The sequence below is a fragment of the Cercospora kikuchii genome (genome assembly GCF_019650295.1).
Source record: "Cercospora kikuchii DNA, contig_00004, whole genome shotgun sequence".
NCBI lineage: Eukaryota > Fungi > Ascomycota > Dothideomycetes > Mycosphaerellales > Mycosphaerellaceae > Cercospora > Cercospora kikuchii.
Window position 1 is genome coordinate 183,376 of NW_025408585.1, and position 20,127 is coordinate 203,502.

Consider the following 20,127-nt stretch of genomic DNA (forward strand, 5'->3'; position numbering starts at 1 on the left):
ACTAACTTAACCTACAACAGAGCGACTGTGTTAAGGTTGTCGAAGCACTACAGATGCGACATGTACTCAGCAAACATGCGACTTCTCCGCAGGGGTATGTCACAACATTGCAAGAAGCGAGAATGATGCTAGTCTTGTGACGGCGACTAGATATGGGTGCCATTGCGACATACTATGTACCATTCTAATCAGCTTTCCCAGACACACTTTCTTTCTACAACTTCGCCCTCCCCGCCTCCCCTCCCACCTCCCTAACAACCACCCCCCTCACCCTCCCCACATCCCTATCCCCCACCTTCAGCACCCTCCTCAACAACTTCCCCGTCGGACTCTTCGGAATCCCCTCCCCACTCCTCACAAACTCCACCTCCTTCAACCACTTAAACCGACTCTTCCTCTCTTTCACATACTCCAACAACTCCCTCCCCAACCCCTCACTCCCCACCACACCCTTCCTAACCACAACATAAGCCTTAGGTTTCTCCCCCGAATACTCATCCTCAATCCCCAGCACCGCAACATCCTCCACAGCAGGATGTCCTTGCAACACATCTTCTAGCTCTGCAGGAGCGACTTGTTGACCTCGGACTTTGATCATTTCTTTTATGCGGTCGGAGATGTGGATCAGACCTTCAGAGTCGATGTAGCCTACGTCACCTGTGTGGAAGAATCCTTCTTTGTCGAAAGTCTCAGCTGTAGCAGTAGGGTTATCTAAATATCCCATTGCGATTTGCGGTCCACGAGCACAGATTTCACCTGTTTCGTTGGGTCCGAGAAATTTCGCAGGATCTTCGAGGGATAAAACTTTAGCGACTGTATTAGCGCAGAGTTTTCCACCTGTGGTTGCGTATTTGTAATCGTAATAGGAGGGTGGATGGCAAGAGATACAAGCTGTAGATTCTGTAGCGCCGTAACCTTGACGGAACCCGGTATTGGGGAATTTCTTTTGGAGGAGGGTGATGATTTCTGGTGGGGTGGGAGCGGAGCCTGAAGACCAGCGTTTGACGATTCGTTGGAGGTCCGGGAGGTATTTTGTGACGATGGGGTCTTTGACGATGCGGATTACGATGGGTGGGACGAGGATTAGTTCGCGGATGCGGTAGGTGATGATGGTGCGGAGCATGGAGTCCATGTCGAAGGAGGGGAGCATGATTGATATGCCGTTCATTAGGATTGGGTAGTGGATGTATCGAACGAGGCCTGTGATGTGGAAGAGAGGAGTCACAGCAAGCGCTTGTAGACGTTCTCCCGGTTCGATGACTTGTAGCTGGCGGAGCTGATGACATTGGGCTATGAGGTTGTGGTGTGAAAGCATCACGGCTTTAGGGAGTCCTGTTGTGCCAGAGCTGAAGTTGAGGTATCCGCATATCTCTTTGTTCGTCTTCCCTGATGGTATGCTATACGGGCGATTCGGAGCGTATCTTGAGCCGATCTGAAGGAGATCTTGGATATTCTTAAAGCCTTGTCTGCTCCCTTCTAGCAAAAACACTTTGGTTGATGGGATGCCCGCATTCTTGGCTGCGGCGACAGCCACGTCGAGAGAATTTAGCAGAGTGAACAAGACTTTCGTCTTGGCAGTCTTCAATGCATAGGTCATCTCGTCCACGTTGTATCCCGGAGATGCTCCATTAATGCGGCCACCCGCTCTGATCGTTGCCCACAGAGCGACTGGGTACCATACAGTATTGGTGGCCAAAATGGATACTGTCTCTCCAGGTCGAAGTCCATGGTTACGAACCAACGCAGTGCTTAGTTTCGTTGCAACATCTTTGACTTGGGAGTAGTTCAAGCGTTCCTTCGTGATGGCATTTTCGTAGAAGCCGAGATTATCTGTCTTTGCGTACTGCACTGGTGAATATTCTTTCGATTCAAATGCCCATTCCCAAGTTGTCACATTGCTAGGAACTTTGCCCAAGAATCAGCTTTGTCACTGGCCAGGGTGTTTGCGTTCGCTTACTGTCCAAATCTGGGTGTTCCGACTTCCACAGCATTGTCCCCTCCACAGGTCTATAAGGTCAATTCTGAGACGGAGTGTCCGCTGAGTCAATCAAGAAGCACTACGTTAGCTTGAATGATATTGGTTTCGCCAAGCAAGGATGATCTTGTCGAACTGTTCGTCTCGACATGCTATGGCGGGGCTTAGGCGAGGCAAATCGTGCCGAGGTCGCTGGGGAAAAGATCTCCCGCTGAGCGAGCTGGGAATGCAGCAATACAGCTATAAATGGGGACGCTGCAAAATGGTCTTCTTCACATTCTGCGAGCTGTGACTATTATTGACGACAGTCAGTCGGTTTGCACAAGTCAGCTTGTTCACTCGAAGCGTGACCGGCAATCACTTGATCTCTTTCCACGGACGTCACGAGCTTACAACCATGCTGCATGCAGCAATCGCATGGCTGCGCGCAGCCGTAGCGCGAAAATCACATCTGGACTGCGAAGACATCGCTGCAAGTCGTGGCTGGATCCCCTGCTGTGGTAATGGCAAGGCACTAAATTAGTAGACCTGATCTGGCGGGTCAAGTGCAGATGCCTGGGCAGCTCCAGGCGGTGGTTGCAGGTCTTCACAGACGATCACATACTTTTTCAAGAAGGAGAACATTATTCATCATCTCAATGTCGTGCCTCAGCTCCACGTGGAGGAAGATCCAGGTGAAGTTTGTCTGCCGTTCGGGCGATGACCAATGAGGGTCATGCAATTGGCGGGTTCGTTACCAAATGCGGCTGAAGTCGGCGAGCCCCAGTGAGAGCTAATTGTCATGATGCCAAAAACCTGCCATGGCGCCGCACGCGGGACATTTCGCGATCCAGTGCTTCAAGCATAAACGGGAAGCTTGCTTAGTTGTGGAGGAGGCTCGCACACCGTCTTGCGCCTCATCTGGGGTCTACAGAGCTTCGTTTCACGAGTGAGGGCCGGACAGTATAACGCAGGCCTGATGAGCAATCACTCGGATCGAGATCCAGCTTGGCAATCCGCATGGTTGAAGTCGCGTGTTGGTGATCGTATGCAGACCTGCAGAATGTGGTCGTTGAATGCCAGCTGCCGGGCTGGATCAGGCAAGTATATCGGCGCTTCTGTGGAGAGGTGGCTTCCAGGCTCTCCAGAGCGTGCGAGAGGCGCATATAGCACGAACGCCAGGAACCGGACGCATCTTGGCCTGAGAGGCGGCTACATTAGCTAGCGTGGCAGCAGGCCCAGATCCAACAGGCACCGTGCGGCGAATAGTTGCATTTCCGCCGAAATGCAGTTGTGCGAAGGGCTTGGGTGGTTGCCTGATGATGATCGCTGCTGTGCGGTGCGTTCAGAGAGAAACCGGAAGCAGGTGGGAGGGAAGAGGGTCAGGGCCAGAATCGCCGAGGCATCTCTGGCAGCTGCACTTCACCTCTGAGATCAGCGAGTGATGCTGTAGTCGGGGCGCTCCGGAGCAGACAGCATGATGTAGGGCAGCATGACGGGCCAAGCTACGGGCGGCAGCATATGAGCAGAGCATATAGACAGCCACTGGGGCACGCGGAGGGCTGGTGGAGGAGATGTTTGTAAATAATACCAAGATCCCCGCAAACGCTAGTGGCCTGGATCCTTGCCGGCTCACATGCACTCTGCACAGCTACACCTCGCGCTCCCACTGCGCTCGCAGCCCGCGACACCAGCAGCACACCACGACGACGACGCAGCGTCGCCCGAGTCGCACCTGTCGGAAGCCGCGGGCGATGGCCAGCACAGCCCTGCGAACGTGAACCAGCGCCCGTCACTATCACAACGCGCCCGCCATTCAAGCTTCACCATGGCCGAACCGCGCCCTCTCGCCGCCGCAACCTCCAATCCCGATCCGCCGAACCCAGCGTCCTCGACCGGAGTGTCGCCCGGCGGCGGTGGTGGTCCAGCGACATCCTCGGCCGCTCCAAAAGATCAGATTCCCGGACATCCATCATTTCGACGGTATGTGTGTGAGACAACACGAGGTGCTGGGACGCAGCGTGGCTAACGGCGCATGCACAGACAACGCGCATCGCGAGCTTGTGAAGTGAGTGCATCGCAGTGTGTATACGCATTAGGTGCTATGCTAACACTCTTCAGACATGTCATGCGCGCAAGGTAAATTCAATCTGCAGCGTCGCGCATGCCCAGAAACTCACGTCTGCAGGTCCGTTGCGATGCCGCTAGTCTCGGTGTGCCATGCACCAACTGCGTGGCCTTCTCCATTGAATGCAAAATTCCCACTCCTAAGCGGAAGAAGACGGCGGCGAAAAAGGATAGCGAAAGGTGCGAAGCATATGCAAGGAAGGTGCAGGCAGCAGTGGCTGACCACAGGACAAACAGCGAGCGCGACCGCACGGAATCGATCAAAGATGACCGCTCACCCGCCGCGCCTCAGAGCACCACGAGCACCACATTCCCCACCAGAGGCGAAATGGTCATGTCCCGCGAAGTGGAACCCGAACAGATCGGCATGAACACTCCAGCGGGGATGCCGAAGGTGGAGGGCTCCGAGTCCTACTATGCTGGCCAGCAGGCGACCAACGGCACCTATGCGCAGTTCATGAAGCCCAAATTTGCTCGCGCCCCGATTAAGGAAGCAGGTCGCGTGGCATATCTCGGCGAGTCTTCGAATTTATCATTACTGGTCCAGGATCGACACGGGACGACCGACGTGGTTCACTATCCTCTGCCGGAGAATGTCAGAGGAACACGAGCGCGGATCAACGAACTGGATAATGTCGAGATCGACATTCTGCACCAACGAGGAGCCTTCCTACTGCCTCCACGACAGCTTTGCGACGAATTGGTGGACGCATATTTCACATGGATTGCTCCCGTGGTGCCGGTCATCAATCGGAGCAAGTTCATGCGCCGTTATCGCGATTCGAAGAACCCACCTTCACTTCTCCTCCTGCAATCAATTCTGCTCGCCGGCTCACGAGTCTGCAATAACCCACAGCTCATGGACGCGAATGGATCTACCACCCCTGCGGCAATGACGTTCTACAAGCGTGCAAAGGCACTTTACGACGCCAACTACGAAGATGATAGAGTCACAATCGTCCAAGCCCTCATCCTCATGGGATGGTATTGGGAAGGACCAGAGGGTAAGGAGAGGGCAAAAATGGATAGGTCAGTTCCTGCTCAGTCTGACATTGGTGCAGACGTAACAAAGAATGTTTTCTACTGGAGCAGAGTAGCCGTCATTGTCGCACAGGGTTCCGGAATGCACCGAAGGTCTGTACATCAGCATCCGTGTGTTGGGCTGACTACTGACATGAAACAGCGTCGAAGGCTCACAACTCAGCAAAACCGACAAGAGGCTCTGGAAGCGCATTTGGTGGACCTTGTTCACGCGTGACAGATCTGTCGCTGTTGCTCTCGGCCGCCCTGTTTGCATCAACATCGACGACTCGGATGTGGAGATGGTCTCACCTGACGACTTCATCGACGACGAGCCCGACCGGCCAGCGGAATATCCTCCAGACCCGATCCACGTACAGTTCTTCCTCAACTATGTCAAGCTGTGCGAGATCATGGGTCTGGTACTCTCTCAACAGTACTCTGTCGCTTCCAAATTACCGCGGAACAATGCACTTGACCTGACACACAGCGATATGGCACTCGCGGATTGGCTCCAGAACTGTCCTCAGGAGGTGAGGTGGGAGCCACAACGGCACCATTTCTGGTCTGCGTTGTTACATTCAAATTATTAGTAAGTATCCCGGGTGTGACGACGGAGCAACGGGCTAATTCCACACAGTACGACACTGTGTCTCTTGCACAGGGCTCACATGCCACCGGCTGGGTCACCAGGATCGCGGCCCACAAACGGCTACCCTGAGGAGACTGCGTACCCTTCGCGAACTATTGCGTATCAGGCCGCCGCCATGATCACATCGATCATTGAAGCACTGCAGAACCACGAACAATTACGCTATGCGCCTGCCTTCATGTGAGTCGTGTGACCAGCACCATTGTGCCCGTGTGGTATACTGACAGCAGTTGTAGTGTCTATAGCTTGTTCTCGGCACTGATCATGCATGTGTATCAAATGCGGTCATCGAACCAATCGATTGTATCGGCAACACAACAGCGGTTACAGGTTTGCATGAACGCGCTCAAGGATGTTTCAAAAACCTGGCTGGTCGCTAAGATGGTCCACACCCTGTTCGAATCGATCCTTGGCAACAAACACCTCGAGGATAGGCTCCAGAAAGCTGCAGGTCGCCGCCACGCCAAGAGCAAACACAATGGAGCGAGCAGCAAGGCGAGTAAGGGTACGCCGGTTGTGCCAGATGCCGCAGAGGCTCAAAAGCGCAAATTCGATGAGATGGAAATGGGCTTCGCCAATGGCCCGCCTGCGCCGCAAATGTCGTACGAGAGATCACGACCTGTCTCACCAGCCATTACTCCCTCTCGCGAACTGCCTGGTACTGGCCAAAACGCCCAGCAGACACCCCAGATGCCACAGATGACCGCTGGAAGCCCGCCTTTGCGCCAAGCTACCGACACGTTCATGGGAGCCTCAAGGTCCAATACAAGACCAACCACACCGGCCTTCCACGCACTCCCTTGGTCGCGACTGGGCTCTCCCGATGTCTTCCTCCACACGCGGAACTCGCCAAAAATCTCCGAAGATCTGTGGCAGAATTATCAACCGGAACAGCTCTTCCCTCCTGAGACGAATGGTCTTTTCCCGGTCACCTCGAACAGTCCTAATCAGATGGTCGACCCGGCACTACGAGCACAGTCGCATTCCAATCCGCAGTTCTCGCATCCGTTGTCAACACCACAAATGCAAGGCCAAATGTCGATGGGCGAAGGACAGTCGATGCATTACCAGCAGGATCCAGCCGCGTGGTCTCAGCTTAATATGGGCAATAACTCTCAGCAAGATGACGCGTGGAGCAATTCGAGTAGTGCTGGCGGGCCGATTGTGCCAACGACTTTGAACGTGGGAGATTGGTTCGAATTCTTCGGCATTCCTAACGGAAGCGACATCAATGGCCTGAATGGCGCCGCTGGCTACGGCTGAGCTGAATGAAGACTGTCAGCGAAATTTCAAAATTGACCAAGGAAGCCACCAAAAGTGAGGCGGAGTTTGTGCTCTGTCGTGCGAGCGTGTAAGAAAAGCTGTTCAAGAGAAGGTTCCACCCGCGCATCTGCTGCGATGGAGTTCCAGTGTCCCTGCCATCCAGTTGACGCAGGTGATAGAAGAGTAGAGGTTACGGTCGAGCACTCCAGAGGCGGAAGACAATGTCAACAAGCGCGAAGGCCGTGGAAGACTCAGGTAATACGCTAGACAGTGTGCACAAGATAGCTAACATGCAATAAGAGGCTTTCAAAGTGCGGATCTCACACTCTTCGGTCGTTCTCTACTGAAAGATTTCGCAGTCGGATGTCGAAGCTGGAGCTCGTATCGATCTACCCCACGCGGGGCTTCTGACTTCGCCAGGTGGAGCGAAGCGAGACGTCATTCCATCTCCAGCTTCAACGACTTTTGTGAAAATACATTGCGCTCCTGTTCTTACTGACTGCAACAGGAAACCTCAAATAGTCTGTCTCCCGATCCTGCAACAAGACTCTTAACCCGGTCGTCTCTCCCTCCCATCCTCTCACACACAAACCATGCCGCCAACCAACCCATCTTCAAGCAAACAACTTACCACCCATCTCCTCTCCCTCACACCCTCCGCTCTGACTCAAGCCACAACCCACCCTTTCCTCTCCCTCGCCGCCACCGCATCCCTTCCCACCCAAAAACTCCAAACCTGGCTCGCTCAAGACCGGCTCTACGCCCTCTCATACATCAATTTCATCGGCTCCTTACTCTCTTCCATCCGAATCCCAGCTCATGCGAAACGGGAAGAAAGTCTCGAATGGAGAATTGCGGATGTGTTGATTGATGCTTTGGAGAATATCAGACGGGAGGTGAGGTTGTTTGAAGATGTTGCGGAGGGGGAGGGATGGAAGATGGAAGTCTTATGTGGAAAAGATGGTGAGGGAAATGAGGAGGTGGAGGTGGAATGTCAGAGGGCCACGAGATGTTATAAGGATTTGTTTGCGGGGTGTGTGAGTGGTGGGAAACCGGTTATTGTGGGGTTGGTGGTGCTTTGGGCTACGGAGGAGTGTTATTTGAGGAGTTGGAGGTTTGCGAAGGAGGTGATGAAAAAGGAGAAGGAGGGTGGGAAAGTGGAGGGGGAAGGGGATGTTATGCAGAGGGTTTTGATCCCGAATTGGACGAGTGGGGAGTTTGAGGGGTTTGTGAGGAGGTTGGAGGATTTGGTTGATGAGTGGGGGGTTGAGGAGGGAGGCTGGGTTTGGAGGGAGTGTGAGGCGGTTTGGAGACAAGTTGTTTGGGTGGAAGGGGAGTTTTGGCCGGAGTGCTGATTGCGGGCTCTCGAATTCAGAGGAAGTGAGCTTATTGGGTTAGGCTGTTGGGCTGGCTCACATCAGGCTGCAGCGCAATGGTGTAGTGATGTGGGAAGTGAACTGACTGGATCGAGCAGAACTAGCTTCTGCGCACTACCTCTGCTCCAAATCCTGCGACAACACCTCAACAACACTCTGAACACGACAGAATGACCATTCATACTTCCACAACGGAGCGTTCTTTGCGGAGCATGCCAAACACTTTCCGGAACGAGCTGTGTGCTGCACAAGCGAATATCGCAGACTTGGCCGACTTCGTAATTGCCTGCGGCGATTGTGAATGGCGTGTGCACAAGTTCATACTGCGCCTACACAAGGGACCTTTGGCTGCAGCATGTCAGGGCGATTGGAAGGTAACAATCCCCGCGATGTCATGATGCACATCTTGCTGACACGTCGCGATTGCTTTTCAGGAAGCGCAACAGGGCAGAATTGATCTCTCAGCCGCTCCAGCCTCAGCCATTGACGCGCTGGTTCAGTACCTTTACCGCTTTGACTATGAAGTTCCCGAATCTGAGGCTGACCGCGAGCTGAGCGTGCACACACAAGTTCTTATCGCTGCGGATAAATACAAGCTCGACGAGCTTGCATTTCTTGCAGAGGCCAAATTTGAACGCAGCATCAGTTCTCTTGAGGAACCCAACGAGGATTTGGCTGCTGCACTTGCTATCTCATACGGGGCGTCAGAGGTGACTACCAACATCCAGGAGATTATCTTGAAGGACACTGTCGGTGTCAAAGACTTCTTCACAGACGAAAAATATAAGAATTCTAGGTTCACTGAGGTCGCATTCGGCAACCCAGCGATCGCTCGAGACTTCATGGAAGCAGCCATGCGTCGAAATGAATTACAGGGAGTCATCGCTGCGAGAGACGGGGAGGAACGGTTCGAGTGCGGAGTCTGTGGCGGGACTTTCATTCTCAACACCAGTTATCTGGAACGCAACAAAGACAAGGAGCAGAGTATGGTGTGCCCTGATGGCTACTGCGAAAGCGAGGCTCGCAGGGTTTGGGATTGGGAATCGGTCGACTATGCGTATTAGTCTTTCCCACCACGGTCGAGCTCGAGTATTGGCTGGCAAAGATTGAGATCCTGAGATATCTGTTTTCAGCTGCAGAAAGTTAGTGAGTCGAGTCAAGCGACGAAGTACCGTACCACTGAAATGACAAACGAATGGCTTAATTGCCAACGGCCGGTGATGTTGGTCCAGGTAAACCAGTCAAAAGGTCCCGTCGTTCGACGTTCTCGCCTCAGGCAGGTGCGGTGATTCTGGAAGACGACGAAATGACGTGGTGTCGGAAGTGAAGCGACGAGAGCTGTCATGTCTTTCCGCGCGCCTTCACCGCGACCTCCTCCGCCAGCATTTCAAGCTCGTCAACAGTGGCCTGTAGCGCGCCAGTCGCTCACCATGGCTACTGTACCATCGCTGAAAAAGCTCGTCAAGAGACTGGAAAACGCTCCGGCGGATGACACAGACCTCTCTGACTTCACGATCACATGCGGCGACACCGAGTGGCGAGTACACAAGCTTGTACTGCGCCTACATGAGGGAGCGTTGCGTGCAGCTACGCAAGGAGATTGGAAGGTCAGTCTCGGGTCCGCGAAAGGTTCACTATAATGCTGACTGAAACTTGGTGGCAGGAAACTCAGAATGGACGACTCGATCTCTCCGTCGATCCGGTCGCTGCGATTGATGCGCTCGTTCAGTACCTCTACAAGCTCGACTATCAGCTGGCAGAAGCCCAGCGGAATGCTGCCTTGATGTTACACACTCAGGTGTGCATCGTTGCCGACAAATACAGGATGGAGGATATGAAATTCACTGCCGAGGGAAAGTTCCGCGTCGCGATCCAGAGATTGAAAGCTCCAAATGAAGACCTACTCGACGCCATTCGCGCTACCTGGGACGCCCCTGAGCCAACATCGGCAATAAAAGCGGCAATCTTGCAATACTCTATCAAGAGACGGGATATCTTCACCGATGATAAGGAAGAGAGGTCACCGTTCGTGGCGCTGATGGCTGAGAACGTTGACTTTGCCATTGAGGTAGCACAAGCAGCTGTACAAAAGCCCTCGGCAGTCGAGCTCGGAGAGCCCGGCGAAGTACGACACAAGTGTGTTGAGTGCGGAGGAACTTCATCGCGGATTATGACAATTACACCCAAGACGAGACCGGATACAACTGGATGAGATGTCCAGACGGCCGCTGCGGCGGCGGCGAGAGCTTCGACATCATCGAGCATGGTGGATCATGATCGAGTCTGTGTCGCTACCTACAGCCACGCTGCACGAGGGCCAGATGGCGGGAGACGACACCGTGGAGGGCCGAGTATGGAATGGTTGCGCTTCGAAAGCGATCAATCACGCATTGATGGTGGTAACGTCAAACATTGAATGGTGTTTGATGGGCAGCCAAAGATCGATGACACGTGCACTGATTACGTACGCTGAAGCCATGACACCCCCCGGTCTGATGAGCACCTTTCCTTTCTTTCTATTTCCTGCATTACATCTCACCGAAGCACCAAGTAGCGTCCCAAATGCATCGCCCTGTTCGCATGCGAAGATAACGACAGGGCTAGCATGTCATATCGCGGATGAGGCTCCGGCACTTCAGAAGATACTGCCATCAACCTATCGGCCAGCGATGCGAGATGCGGCGATCCTGCAGAGTCCCAATAACCAACGCATGGGGACGGCGGACATTCCCGGCAAATCCGATTGACCCGATGCTTCGTTGTCTGCTATCGTGTCCCCAAACATCCTGAAAAGGGAAGAATCAGACTTCAGGCTAGAGTTTCGCCGCATCATAGCCGCACTTCGTGGAGGTCGACTTCATCTTGTGCCAAGTGCGACATCTACGGTCGCTGTCGATCAACGGATACTTATCTTTCTGATGCACTTGGCAACAAACGTCCTTCTGCCCACCAGCATCTTGGTACTCGGACTATACGAGGCTTGCACAAAGACAAGAAATGCGATCCCACTTTGTGAATGCATGGCGCATGACAAGATTCGCGCTGATATGCTTGTTTGGGAGATAAGCTGCAAAGTCTTTGGTGACTAGGTTGTAGCAGCTCGAATATTTCAACATCGGCCGCACAAGCGATTCATCTCCAAAGATGCCTCGGAAAGAACATGGTGGGATTGCATTCATCAGCACAAGATACTGCTGCAATGATTTGGACGACACGCACGCCCATCTGTTTTCTGCTAACCCTAACGTCTCGCACCCGCCGATCTTCCGGCGGCCGGACGATCACTTCCAGCAACGGTCTATCTAGACTTTATACCCACTCAATATTAGCTTTCACGCCTCGGATTTGCAGGGAACGAGTCCGACCCTCACAGCCGGACACGACCACTGTACTGGCCATACGACGAGAAGAGACGAAATATTCTCGATGGATCTCAGATCTACGTCGACCTGGTACTCGGATCAGGGTGTACTGACGCACTAGATCAAACAATGAGCCCTTCTCCTTGACTAGCGCTGTCTGTTGGCATCCCACGTACATTGTCGGCGAGGAAATAGTGCCTCAATCTCCCAAGAAGGAGAGAAGATCGTCGGTGTCCATCACATATCAAGCGCAGCGGCGAGAGATAAGCTGATAGATGTGACATGTTGGTGAAAAAGCAATAGATTGAACCGCGAGTATGGTGACGAGGTGGAAGCAAGTGAGCAGGACGACGAAGGCAGAGCAGACGACGGGGAGATATATAAATCCATCACCAGCACGCCATTTTGAACATCATTCTCATCATCACTTAAATCACGACAACCGAGCCGACAAGCAACAAGCCAACAAATCAACAGCAATTCCACCTCCAACATGCAGTTCATCATCCTCGCTCTCGCCTCTCTGGCCGCCGCAGGCACAATCCCCGCCAAGCTCGCTGAGCGCGCTCCTTCCGATGTGTGCCCAGCTCTTGACTCTCCTCTGTGCTGTCAAGTCGATGTCGATGGAGTCTTGGATCTGACTTGCGAATCTGGTATGAAATCCTCACACCACTCAAAGGAGTTGCGATACTGATATCATACATCAACATAGCCGAGGACACATCCTCTGTCTCCGCCTTCGAGAAGTCTTGCGCAAAGACTGGTAGCGCAGCCAAGTGCTGCACTTTGCCATTGGTAAGTGGCAGTCTTCACAATTTCTGCCGGCATTAGCAGAAGGAGACGGTTGTACTGATTCAAAATGATCGATAGGCTGGGGATGCTCTTCTTTGCAACGACCCATAGATCATACCTCCCAATAAGACAGTGTCTCTCATTCTGGTTCGTGGCATCGCGATCTTGAAAGAGATGTTCGAAGATATCGACAGGACAAGAAGATATCATGTTTCCTCATGTCTATTCGCCATGCCAAATGCAAGGAGTACGTACTGTACAGTCAGAGAGGATGTATACTTTATATAACCGTGAGGAGTTCATATGCAAGAGAAGAATATAATGCGGATCGAACATGTTTCTACGTCCGCAACAGACTGTGAGGCCTCGGTGCTGTCGTGCATCGTCCTCGAACCGCAGCTTGGCGGCCTCAACAGCCTTACTGACTAAGCTTCAAGGCAGCTGTACAGCTGCAGGCACTAGTGGCGTCGGTGGTGCTGGCGGTCGCCAATCATCTTTCGATTCCACGCCAACACTTCCGGCGGGTACGCCGCCAGCGGTGCTGGCACTCGAGTCGATACAGCATTAAAGACCAGCGCACAGCACCTTCATTATTATCCTCAAATCACTACTTGTCAAGTACTCCACACCAACCGTCTCCTTCCCGGGGGCGTTCTCTCGCCCCCGAGGTCAACAAATCTCGGCACAACATGCGCGATCTGACGATGCGCCATATGCACTTCTCCGCCCGGGGTTGAGTGCTTGTGGCCTTCCTGATTGCTTCCATTTTTGCGCATTTTGCTTTTCTGCTGTTCCGACGGCGTTTGGTTCTGCGGGTTTTGGGCATGATTTTTGGGAATTCAGCTACGGATCATCGCTACCTTCTCATGATGCGACCGCATCGCAAATTCTTTCACACAACAGAAACGCTGGAGTCATTCATGACACGCTTGGAGTAGGTCTCACATGTACCTACGATTCTTGCCATCTACAGCAATTGACACAAACTCCAGCCACAGTATGCTCATCCTCTCACTGATTTGCACAACCTGGGAGAGGCGAACATCCTGCCATCGAACCAGTATAAACATCCTGTAACCTGGGATAGCAACGAGGTACACGAGTGCTCTGTTTTATGCTTCAATGCAACCACGATTGTAGTACTAATATCTTATACAGGCCCCGGTGCCCTCTTGGCCAAGTAACTCTACAACAGTACAACCCGAAGCGTCAAATGGGTCTTCCACTACAGCCACATTGGACCAGACATCGAGCTGGACCGAATATGATGACTGGATGCTGTTCCTGCTCTCTAGTGGTAGCTCTCTGCAAAACCTCGACACCAACGTTTTTGACGCTTATGCCATAGATTTAGGCAACTCATGGAGCACCATTTCCCATAATCTGTCGTCAAAGGACTTGGCAGGCACCGAACTGCCTGGTCTCGTCCCGCACGAAGGGCCCGTCAACGACCTTCAGCTACTACCGGAGGCTGATCCGCCTATTTTGAACTCAGAGGGAAGCATTAGCATGCAGTCTCAAGAAGTGACGATTCCGCCGTTGCCACTCCTCTTGTCTTGCGATAGACCAGGTTGTCTCACGACACATCAAGGTGTCGAGGCTTTGAGGTATCGATGGCATAAATCACTTTAAGACTGCTGCTGACGGTCTCTAGATTGCATCAAGCACATCAGCATGGCAGAACTCATCACTGTCTCGTGCCGCACTGCAACAAGAGTTTTCCGGAGGCTCGAACACTGAATCGACATCAAACAGTGCATGCCAACACGGGACGGCTACTATGTCCAGTGAAGGGATGCGAGTACGCAACGAGGGGCTTCAAAAGAAAGGATAACCGGCGTAAACATATGAGAAGGAAGCATGATCGGTCCTGAGACCAGAATCTTCTCTTTAGGCGTTCCGCTTTTTTGTTTTTTTTTTTGCTATGAGTGTCACCTGTCGGCGAGCAGGTCTTCCGGGCAAGCACCGTCGTGACCTGACGAGGTGAGGCTGTTTTGATACCCTTTAGGCAACTGCGTTGCAGTTCTTCTCAGATAATGTTCGTATGTAAGATATAGCGTCCTGTCTATTGTTGCATTTCGCTACCCACTAAACCTTCGTCGTCTCTCTTGTCCCAATCCCTGACAGACAGATAGCCCGCGGAACGTTCGGACATCAAATATACAGTGGGTCATCAATACAACCATAGTGAGCAGTAGAGAGAATTGATCGATGAGAGCCAACTGCAGACAAGCGGAGTGTGCTAATAAGCGCGCGAGCTGAACTGGACGATGTCGGTAGGCAACGCAAAAATTCAGTCCACTAAGCAAGATCGGATCACGAGAGACCGGATCGCCTTGTAGCACGTTGTATGCAGCGAGCGACTTTCCCTTCTCTGCTTCTCAAGACCGGAGAGTCAGACCGTCTGAGAGGAGCCCCCAAAGTGGATATAAGTTATGAAAAGCCTTCCACAGGAATCGAATCGACTGGTACATACCTTGATAGAGAATTCGAGGAACTGCTAGCACTGCAATGGAGGTCACATGAAGGACAATGGCGAAGAGCTATAGAGACACCGCGGTAGGCATCCATGCGCAGCAGAAAGTCAGGGGAAAAGCTGGACATTAAGGCCAGCAACAAAAGTCTTGCACAAACACTGCATAGCAGTCAATAATCTCTGCTCGCCCTCCAACTTTACAGCTGCACCGGCATCATACGAAGTCTCCCATAGCTTCCTCTCCTCGTTGCACTTCTAGCAGGACACCACCAGGCTGACTGTGCGCGTCGTGCTCCATAAATATGTTTTGCGGCTGCAGCCATCACCTGTACTGACCGCGTTGCCCCAGCGTTCGAAGAAAAGTCTCATTGCGTGGCTTGGTCACGGTCCCATCCACGCCGTCCTCATCAGAATCCAAATCCACCGTAATTTCATCGTCATCGAGGTCTGTCTCATGATATCGACGATTATACATCCATCTTCTTGTTCAAGAGCATGCGCACAGATGGCAAGTCGCCGTTTTGGCCGGGCTTCTCCCCTGCTGGACACAACCACCGCAGGGCCCGTGGCGTGGTTGTGAAAAGTCTTGCATTGTAGGAATCTCAATCTCAGCCCCATACTCATTAAGCAGTTTGGCGAAGACCTGCATCTTGCCTGATCCGTTGCAGATTGCACATGCGGAAACTTGGATGGTTCATGCAGGTATTGCATGTCTTTGTCTATGGGAAGGGATTGCTTGGTTTTCCTTTGCATTGTCTGCAGACCATATTGACTTCTGCTCGCTGGAGTATTGATTTGGCGGGCAGTATCGGTGGCAACGCTGTCTGGCTGGGTCTGAGAAGACTGTAAGGTCAGGGGACTGTAAACTGAGTCAATCTGAGATCGGATATGCGTGGGTGAGGAGTAAGCTATTGTCGGGGCGGACATGAGATTGCATTTTCAACGGAGCTGAACACCGGTGAATCTACATCGAGACCTTCGCTGTAAGTCAGGACAAGCTACTATGCCGTGCTTAAGCGTGTTGGGATTGAGATTGGCAGTGTACAGTCCTTCGTTGTAGGATCATGCTGTGAAACACATGCTACAGTAGCATGCCTCCATACCATTTACGGGCACGCATCAATCTCTCTATACTTGTTCTCATTGAATGATGTCCCGTCAGTGGAATCTTTACCGACCTGAAGTAGACCTGTGACAGCGAAAGGCAATTCGTGAGTGCCTCATATTTCCCAGACGCCTATCTCCCCTGTGGCGTACTAGGGAAGTTCTTTAGACAACTTGCGGTGATAAGCCTTACACTGGCACGTGTGGAGAAGGCCATAGGTGCTACATCCCAATGCTCGGGGTAGGAGGACCTGCATGCAAGCTGTATGGGCAGCCTTGAGTTTCTTGGACGTTTGCGAGGATGCCTGAGTGCGTGATGGCAGGATGTGGATAGGTGCAAGCAGAACTCTAGGCTTGAGTATTCCATCTCTTTCTTATCACCGATGCATTATACTCCCTCAGCACGGAAGACGGAACTTTATGACGAGTCATGCCATGATCTAGGTTGCACAAAAAGATCCAGCGCATCCTCACCGTCGCCTACAATACCATCTCATGCTTCACAATCTCTCACTGAGTAATCTAGCGGGAAAGTTTCAGCGTAATGGATCTGTTGTCCGAAGGTACGGCCGAGCTGTCGGACGATGTAGTGTTCACCGGCAGCCTTCCGCAACTAGATACGGTCTCGGTAGCTGCATCGGCATGGCGAACCGATCTTGCCCCGACAACGCACGGATGGGGGTGGCGTCTGTTAGCTGGTTCTAGCTCATGTGCTGCACCCTCACAGGTTCACACACCAGCGCGTGCACTCAAGAGGCTTGCGTCTCCGCTGGAGGCGTTGGACAGATTGTGGAGTAGTCCGAACAATGCGGCAGCAGCAATTGTGGTGATCTGCAGCATATAACGATCATGCATGCGGATAGTCTTGTGCTATTCCCTGCACACTTGCGAATACTAGTTTCAATATGTCTGCCACGCGCAAAAGTCTGGAGAAGCCTGATTTCGATGTCGAGCACAGGGAGCATGGTCAAGATGGATCAGCTCCTCAGCTCTACACTGAAGATGAGGAACCGGAACTACATCTCAAGACCTGGCTGGCACTGGCTGCAATGTGCGCAGGGTGGTCAATGGACAGGTCGGCCGGCCACAGCACTGCTGCCGGCCCTGCCGGCCGATTCAGCGGCCGTGTCCGTCCGTCCGGACGAGAGCCTCTCATTGGCCATGCCGTCCACCGGAGCCCTGTCCGCTGTTCGCCTTGCCTAATTAGGAAGGATGTTGAAAAATGAAGCCAGAGGAAGGTGTTGTTAGCCCTCTATTCGCACGTCTGTCTGCTGGCTGTTGCCTTCATATGAGCTTGACATCTCACTGTCCACGTCGCCGCTAAAGTGATCGTCTTGCGCTCTTACCACCTCCTTTGTGTGTCTCTTCAACACAAAGTCGTTCTTGAACCAATTTCGCAGTAGTTGGTGTGATTGTGCGTAGTCTGTCTTCGTCTGCCACCTCTCATTGTCGAGAACGTGGCCAGCTAAGCTAAACTCACGCTCACACGCGCTCGAGCTCGCCGGCGTGGCCAGTAGGTCGAATGCTAGCTTGGACAACAATGGATATCGCTGGCGATTGTCACGCCACCATTGGACGACATTAATAGGCTTGTTGCCAACCATATAAGGTGTCAGAGGCTCGGCAAGATAACGCTGCAGATCGTCTTGCAACACAGTGTCCGTGAGCATTAACGATGCCGTGTAATCGTCGACCTCGCGTTCACGTGTCGCCGGCCTAGTTGTTGGTGCTGGACACCGCATCTTATACTCATTATAGAGCTCTTCAATCGCGTGTCGTGCCTTCACTGTCCATAGCGTGGACGCCTCGATATCGTCTTGATTCTGCTGCTGCGACTGCCGTTGCTTGCACTTCGCTTTCGCCTTATTCTTGCGCTGCGTATTGTCGTCTTTCATACCACCCCAGTGCTGCTCGAACCAGCTCATCTTGAGCGATGGATGTAACGCCACGGCGGCACGGTAGGCAGGCGTGCGATCGCTGAGTCGATAGTACTTGTCGAGCTTCTTCCAACCAAGATTGACTATCGCCTTAAGGTGTGAGTTGGCCGCGTGTTCATGGTCTGACTTCGCCTTCTCAAGTGTAGTTAGCAGTGACTCCAAAGCTGTCAACGACTGCCACAATCCACCGAAGTGTTGGCCATCTGCTTGGACCTTCAGCGACGCCATCTTCAGCGGCTTGAGAAGCTTCAATATCTCCTTCAACTCGGCCCAGTCATCCGCGGTGAGTATGTCTTCACGAAGGTCGTCAATGAACTGTAAGCAATACAGCTCTATTGGATCTTTGAGCTCGAGGCCACGCTCGATCATGTCGTGGTCAGATTGCCACTTAATCCCGCCGTTCAACACTAGCTCGACAAGTCGTGTGTCTGCCTCGCGTTGTTTTGATCGAAAGACGTGTCGTCGTGCCTCGCTATAGTGAGCATGGATCACGATATTATGGAGCTTGCCAACACAGCCCTTCTTTCGCCATGCTGTCTGACGATCGACGGCATTACGTAGAGATAGAGCGCGTTGAAACTCGTATACGATCTCGCTGTCTTCGAGCTCCTCGTCTTCCTTATTCATGTCGTTGCAAGCCTGGTCAATACACTCGATGTCGACGCCGTAGAGCATAGCCTTAACGACTAAGTTGATGAAGTGGCCAGCGCAGCGAAGGCGGCACTTGTGAGGGTGTCGGAGACTTGGTATTTCGCGCCTAATAGCTTCGATCGTCGTGTCGTTGTTAGACGCGTTGTCGGCCATAAAGTAGGTCAGTTTGGACGCGATATCATACTGTCTGATCAGCTTGAGAAGGATGTTTGCCTGCTCTTCACCAGTGTGATTGCCATAGGTTGGTACGAGTCCAATAAGTACTGTCTTCAGCTGATAGTCCTTATCGAAGTAGTGAGCATGAACACCTAAGAAGTCGGTGCCGCCATCGATGTCTGCTAGCCACGCGTCAAACGACAAAGCGATGCCGCTTATCGCCGTAGCCATATCGCTCTTTACTCGAGGCAGTGTCTTCTTACACAAGTCGACGATCCAAGCTCGCGGGGTGTTGTGAGAAGTAGGGAATAGCATCTCGAGAACAGGTTGACGATACGTAGCTAGCCGCTTCAGTCGTTCAGATGCTAGAGCGCGAAGTGAGTGCTCATCTGTTACGGCATACTCGAGGAATAGCGACCTCCACTCGGTACGATCAACAGGAGTCTTCTCGGTCGTCCTTTGACGCTTGATCATACTAGCGATGTTGCCGTCGTCTACCGGACGCCTCTTACACTGCTTGTACGTGCCATCGAGCTCGTAGCCATGCTTGCCTAGGTGTCTGCGTATCGAGTTCGTTCCTCCACCAGTCCGAATGACCTTCACCTTCCTGTGATCCTTATGGCTGCTGTCGAAGCACAGACGACACAGCCAGTAGTTGGTGAAGCTCTGAAGATGCGTAACAGCCTCACCATGCTGCCAGACCCACGCTCTGTGCTCTGCCTTGCCTGGCGGTGTCGGGTAAAAGTCGCGAAGAGCTTTTCCATCGACGAGGAAGCCGGTCCGCGTATAACGCGTCCGGAGGACGGTTCCGAGCTGCGATTCGGCGTGGATTTGTGTCAGGTCGATGCTGTGGGTGGCGCTTATGCTGGAGGTACCGCCTGCCATCGTGGTGTGTGCGTAAATGCCAATGATCAGGTGGGCGATCGAGGGACTTTGGCATGTGAAGGAAACGCGTCCCCAGTCGCGTTCTGAGAAGTCGCGCGTGGGAGGTCGGCGCACGGGCCGGCGTCTCTGCAGGCTGGCATCTGACCAATCAAACACGCTCTTATTCATCAATTGACCCAGACCCTAACAACACCCCTAGGAACGACATTCTCATCAACAAGGTCAATTCACATGCCATGGACACCGGTGATTCACTTACATGTCCGGACGGACGCTAGCATTAATAATGCCGGCCGGCAGATACCCCATTAGCTGTCCATCCGGCCGGACACCGTCCGGACGGCATGGCCACGAAAAATGACCCGTCCATTG

At 52.8% G+C, this 20,127-nt stretch overlaps 5 protein-coding genes across 6 annotated transcripts; 4 read left to right on the top strand and 1 right to left on the bottom strand.

Annotated features, from left to right (window-relative positions):
* Positions 1-214: 214 nt before the first annotated feature.
* Positions 215-1,991, bottom strand: CKM354_000630600 (uncharacterized protein; the record flags this gene model as incomplete). The annotated part of the gene is made up of 2 exons (XM_044801615.1): positions 215-1,905; positions 1,958-1,991. The coding sequence occupies 2 exons, from the start codon at positions 1,989-1,991 to the stop codon at positions 215-217; spliced, it is 1,725 nt and encodes a 574-aa protein (XP_044657550.1).
* A 1,791-nt stretch (positions 1,992-3,782) lies between these two features.
* CKM354_000630700 (uncharacterized protein) lies at positions 3,783-7,016 on the top strand (the record flags this gene model as incomplete). 2 transcript variants are annotated; one of them, XM_044801616.1, is made up of 9 exons in its annotated part: positions 3,783-3,937; positions 3,998-4,022; positions 4,076-4,093; positions 4,143-4,261; positions 4,319-5,085; positions 5,143-5,215; positions 5,265-5,693; positions 5,742-5,933; positions 5,981-7,016. In XM_044801616.1, the coding sequence occupies 9 exons, from the start codon at positions 3,783-3,785 to the stop codon at positions 7,014-7,016; spliced, it is 2,814 nt and encodes a 937-aa protein (XP_044657551.1). The 2 variants fall into 2 exon arrangements, with proteins under 2 accessions (XP_044657551.1, XP_044657552.1); XM_044801617.1 differs by having other exon boundaries at positions 5,990-7,016.
* A 593-nt stretch (positions 7,017-7,609) lies between these two features.
* Positions 7,610-8,371, top strand: CKM354_000630800 (uncharacterized protein; the record flags this gene model as incomplete). The annotated part of the gene is made up of 1 exon (XM_044801618.1): positions 7,610-8,371. One exon carries the CDS (start codon positions 7,610-7,612, stop codon positions 8,369-8,371), a length of 762 nt encoding a protein of 253 aa, XP_044657553.1.
* A 191-nt stretch (positions 8,372-8,562) lies between these two features.
* CKM354_000630900 (uncharacterized protein) lies at positions 8,563-9,456 on the top strand (the record flags this gene model as incomplete). Its single annotated transcript, XM_044801619.1, has 2 exons — positions 8,563-8,766; positions 8,827-9,456. 2 exons carry the CDS (start codon positions 8,563-8,565, stop codon positions 9,454-9,456), a joined length of 834 nt encoding a protein of 277 aa, XP_044657554.1.
* A 279-nt stretch (positions 9,457-9,735) lies between these two features.
* Positions 9,736-10,669, top strand: CKM354_000631000 (uncharacterized protein; the record flags this gene model as incomplete). The annotated part of the gene is made up of 3 exons (XM_044801620.1): positions 9,736-9,999; positions 10,056-10,517; positions 10,586-10,669. The coding sequence occupies 3 exons, from the start codon at positions 9,736-9,738 to the stop codon at positions 10,667-10,669; spliced, it is 810 nt and encodes a 269-aa protein (XP_044657555.1).
* Between the last annotated feature and the right edge of the window lie 9,458 nt (positions 10,670-20,127).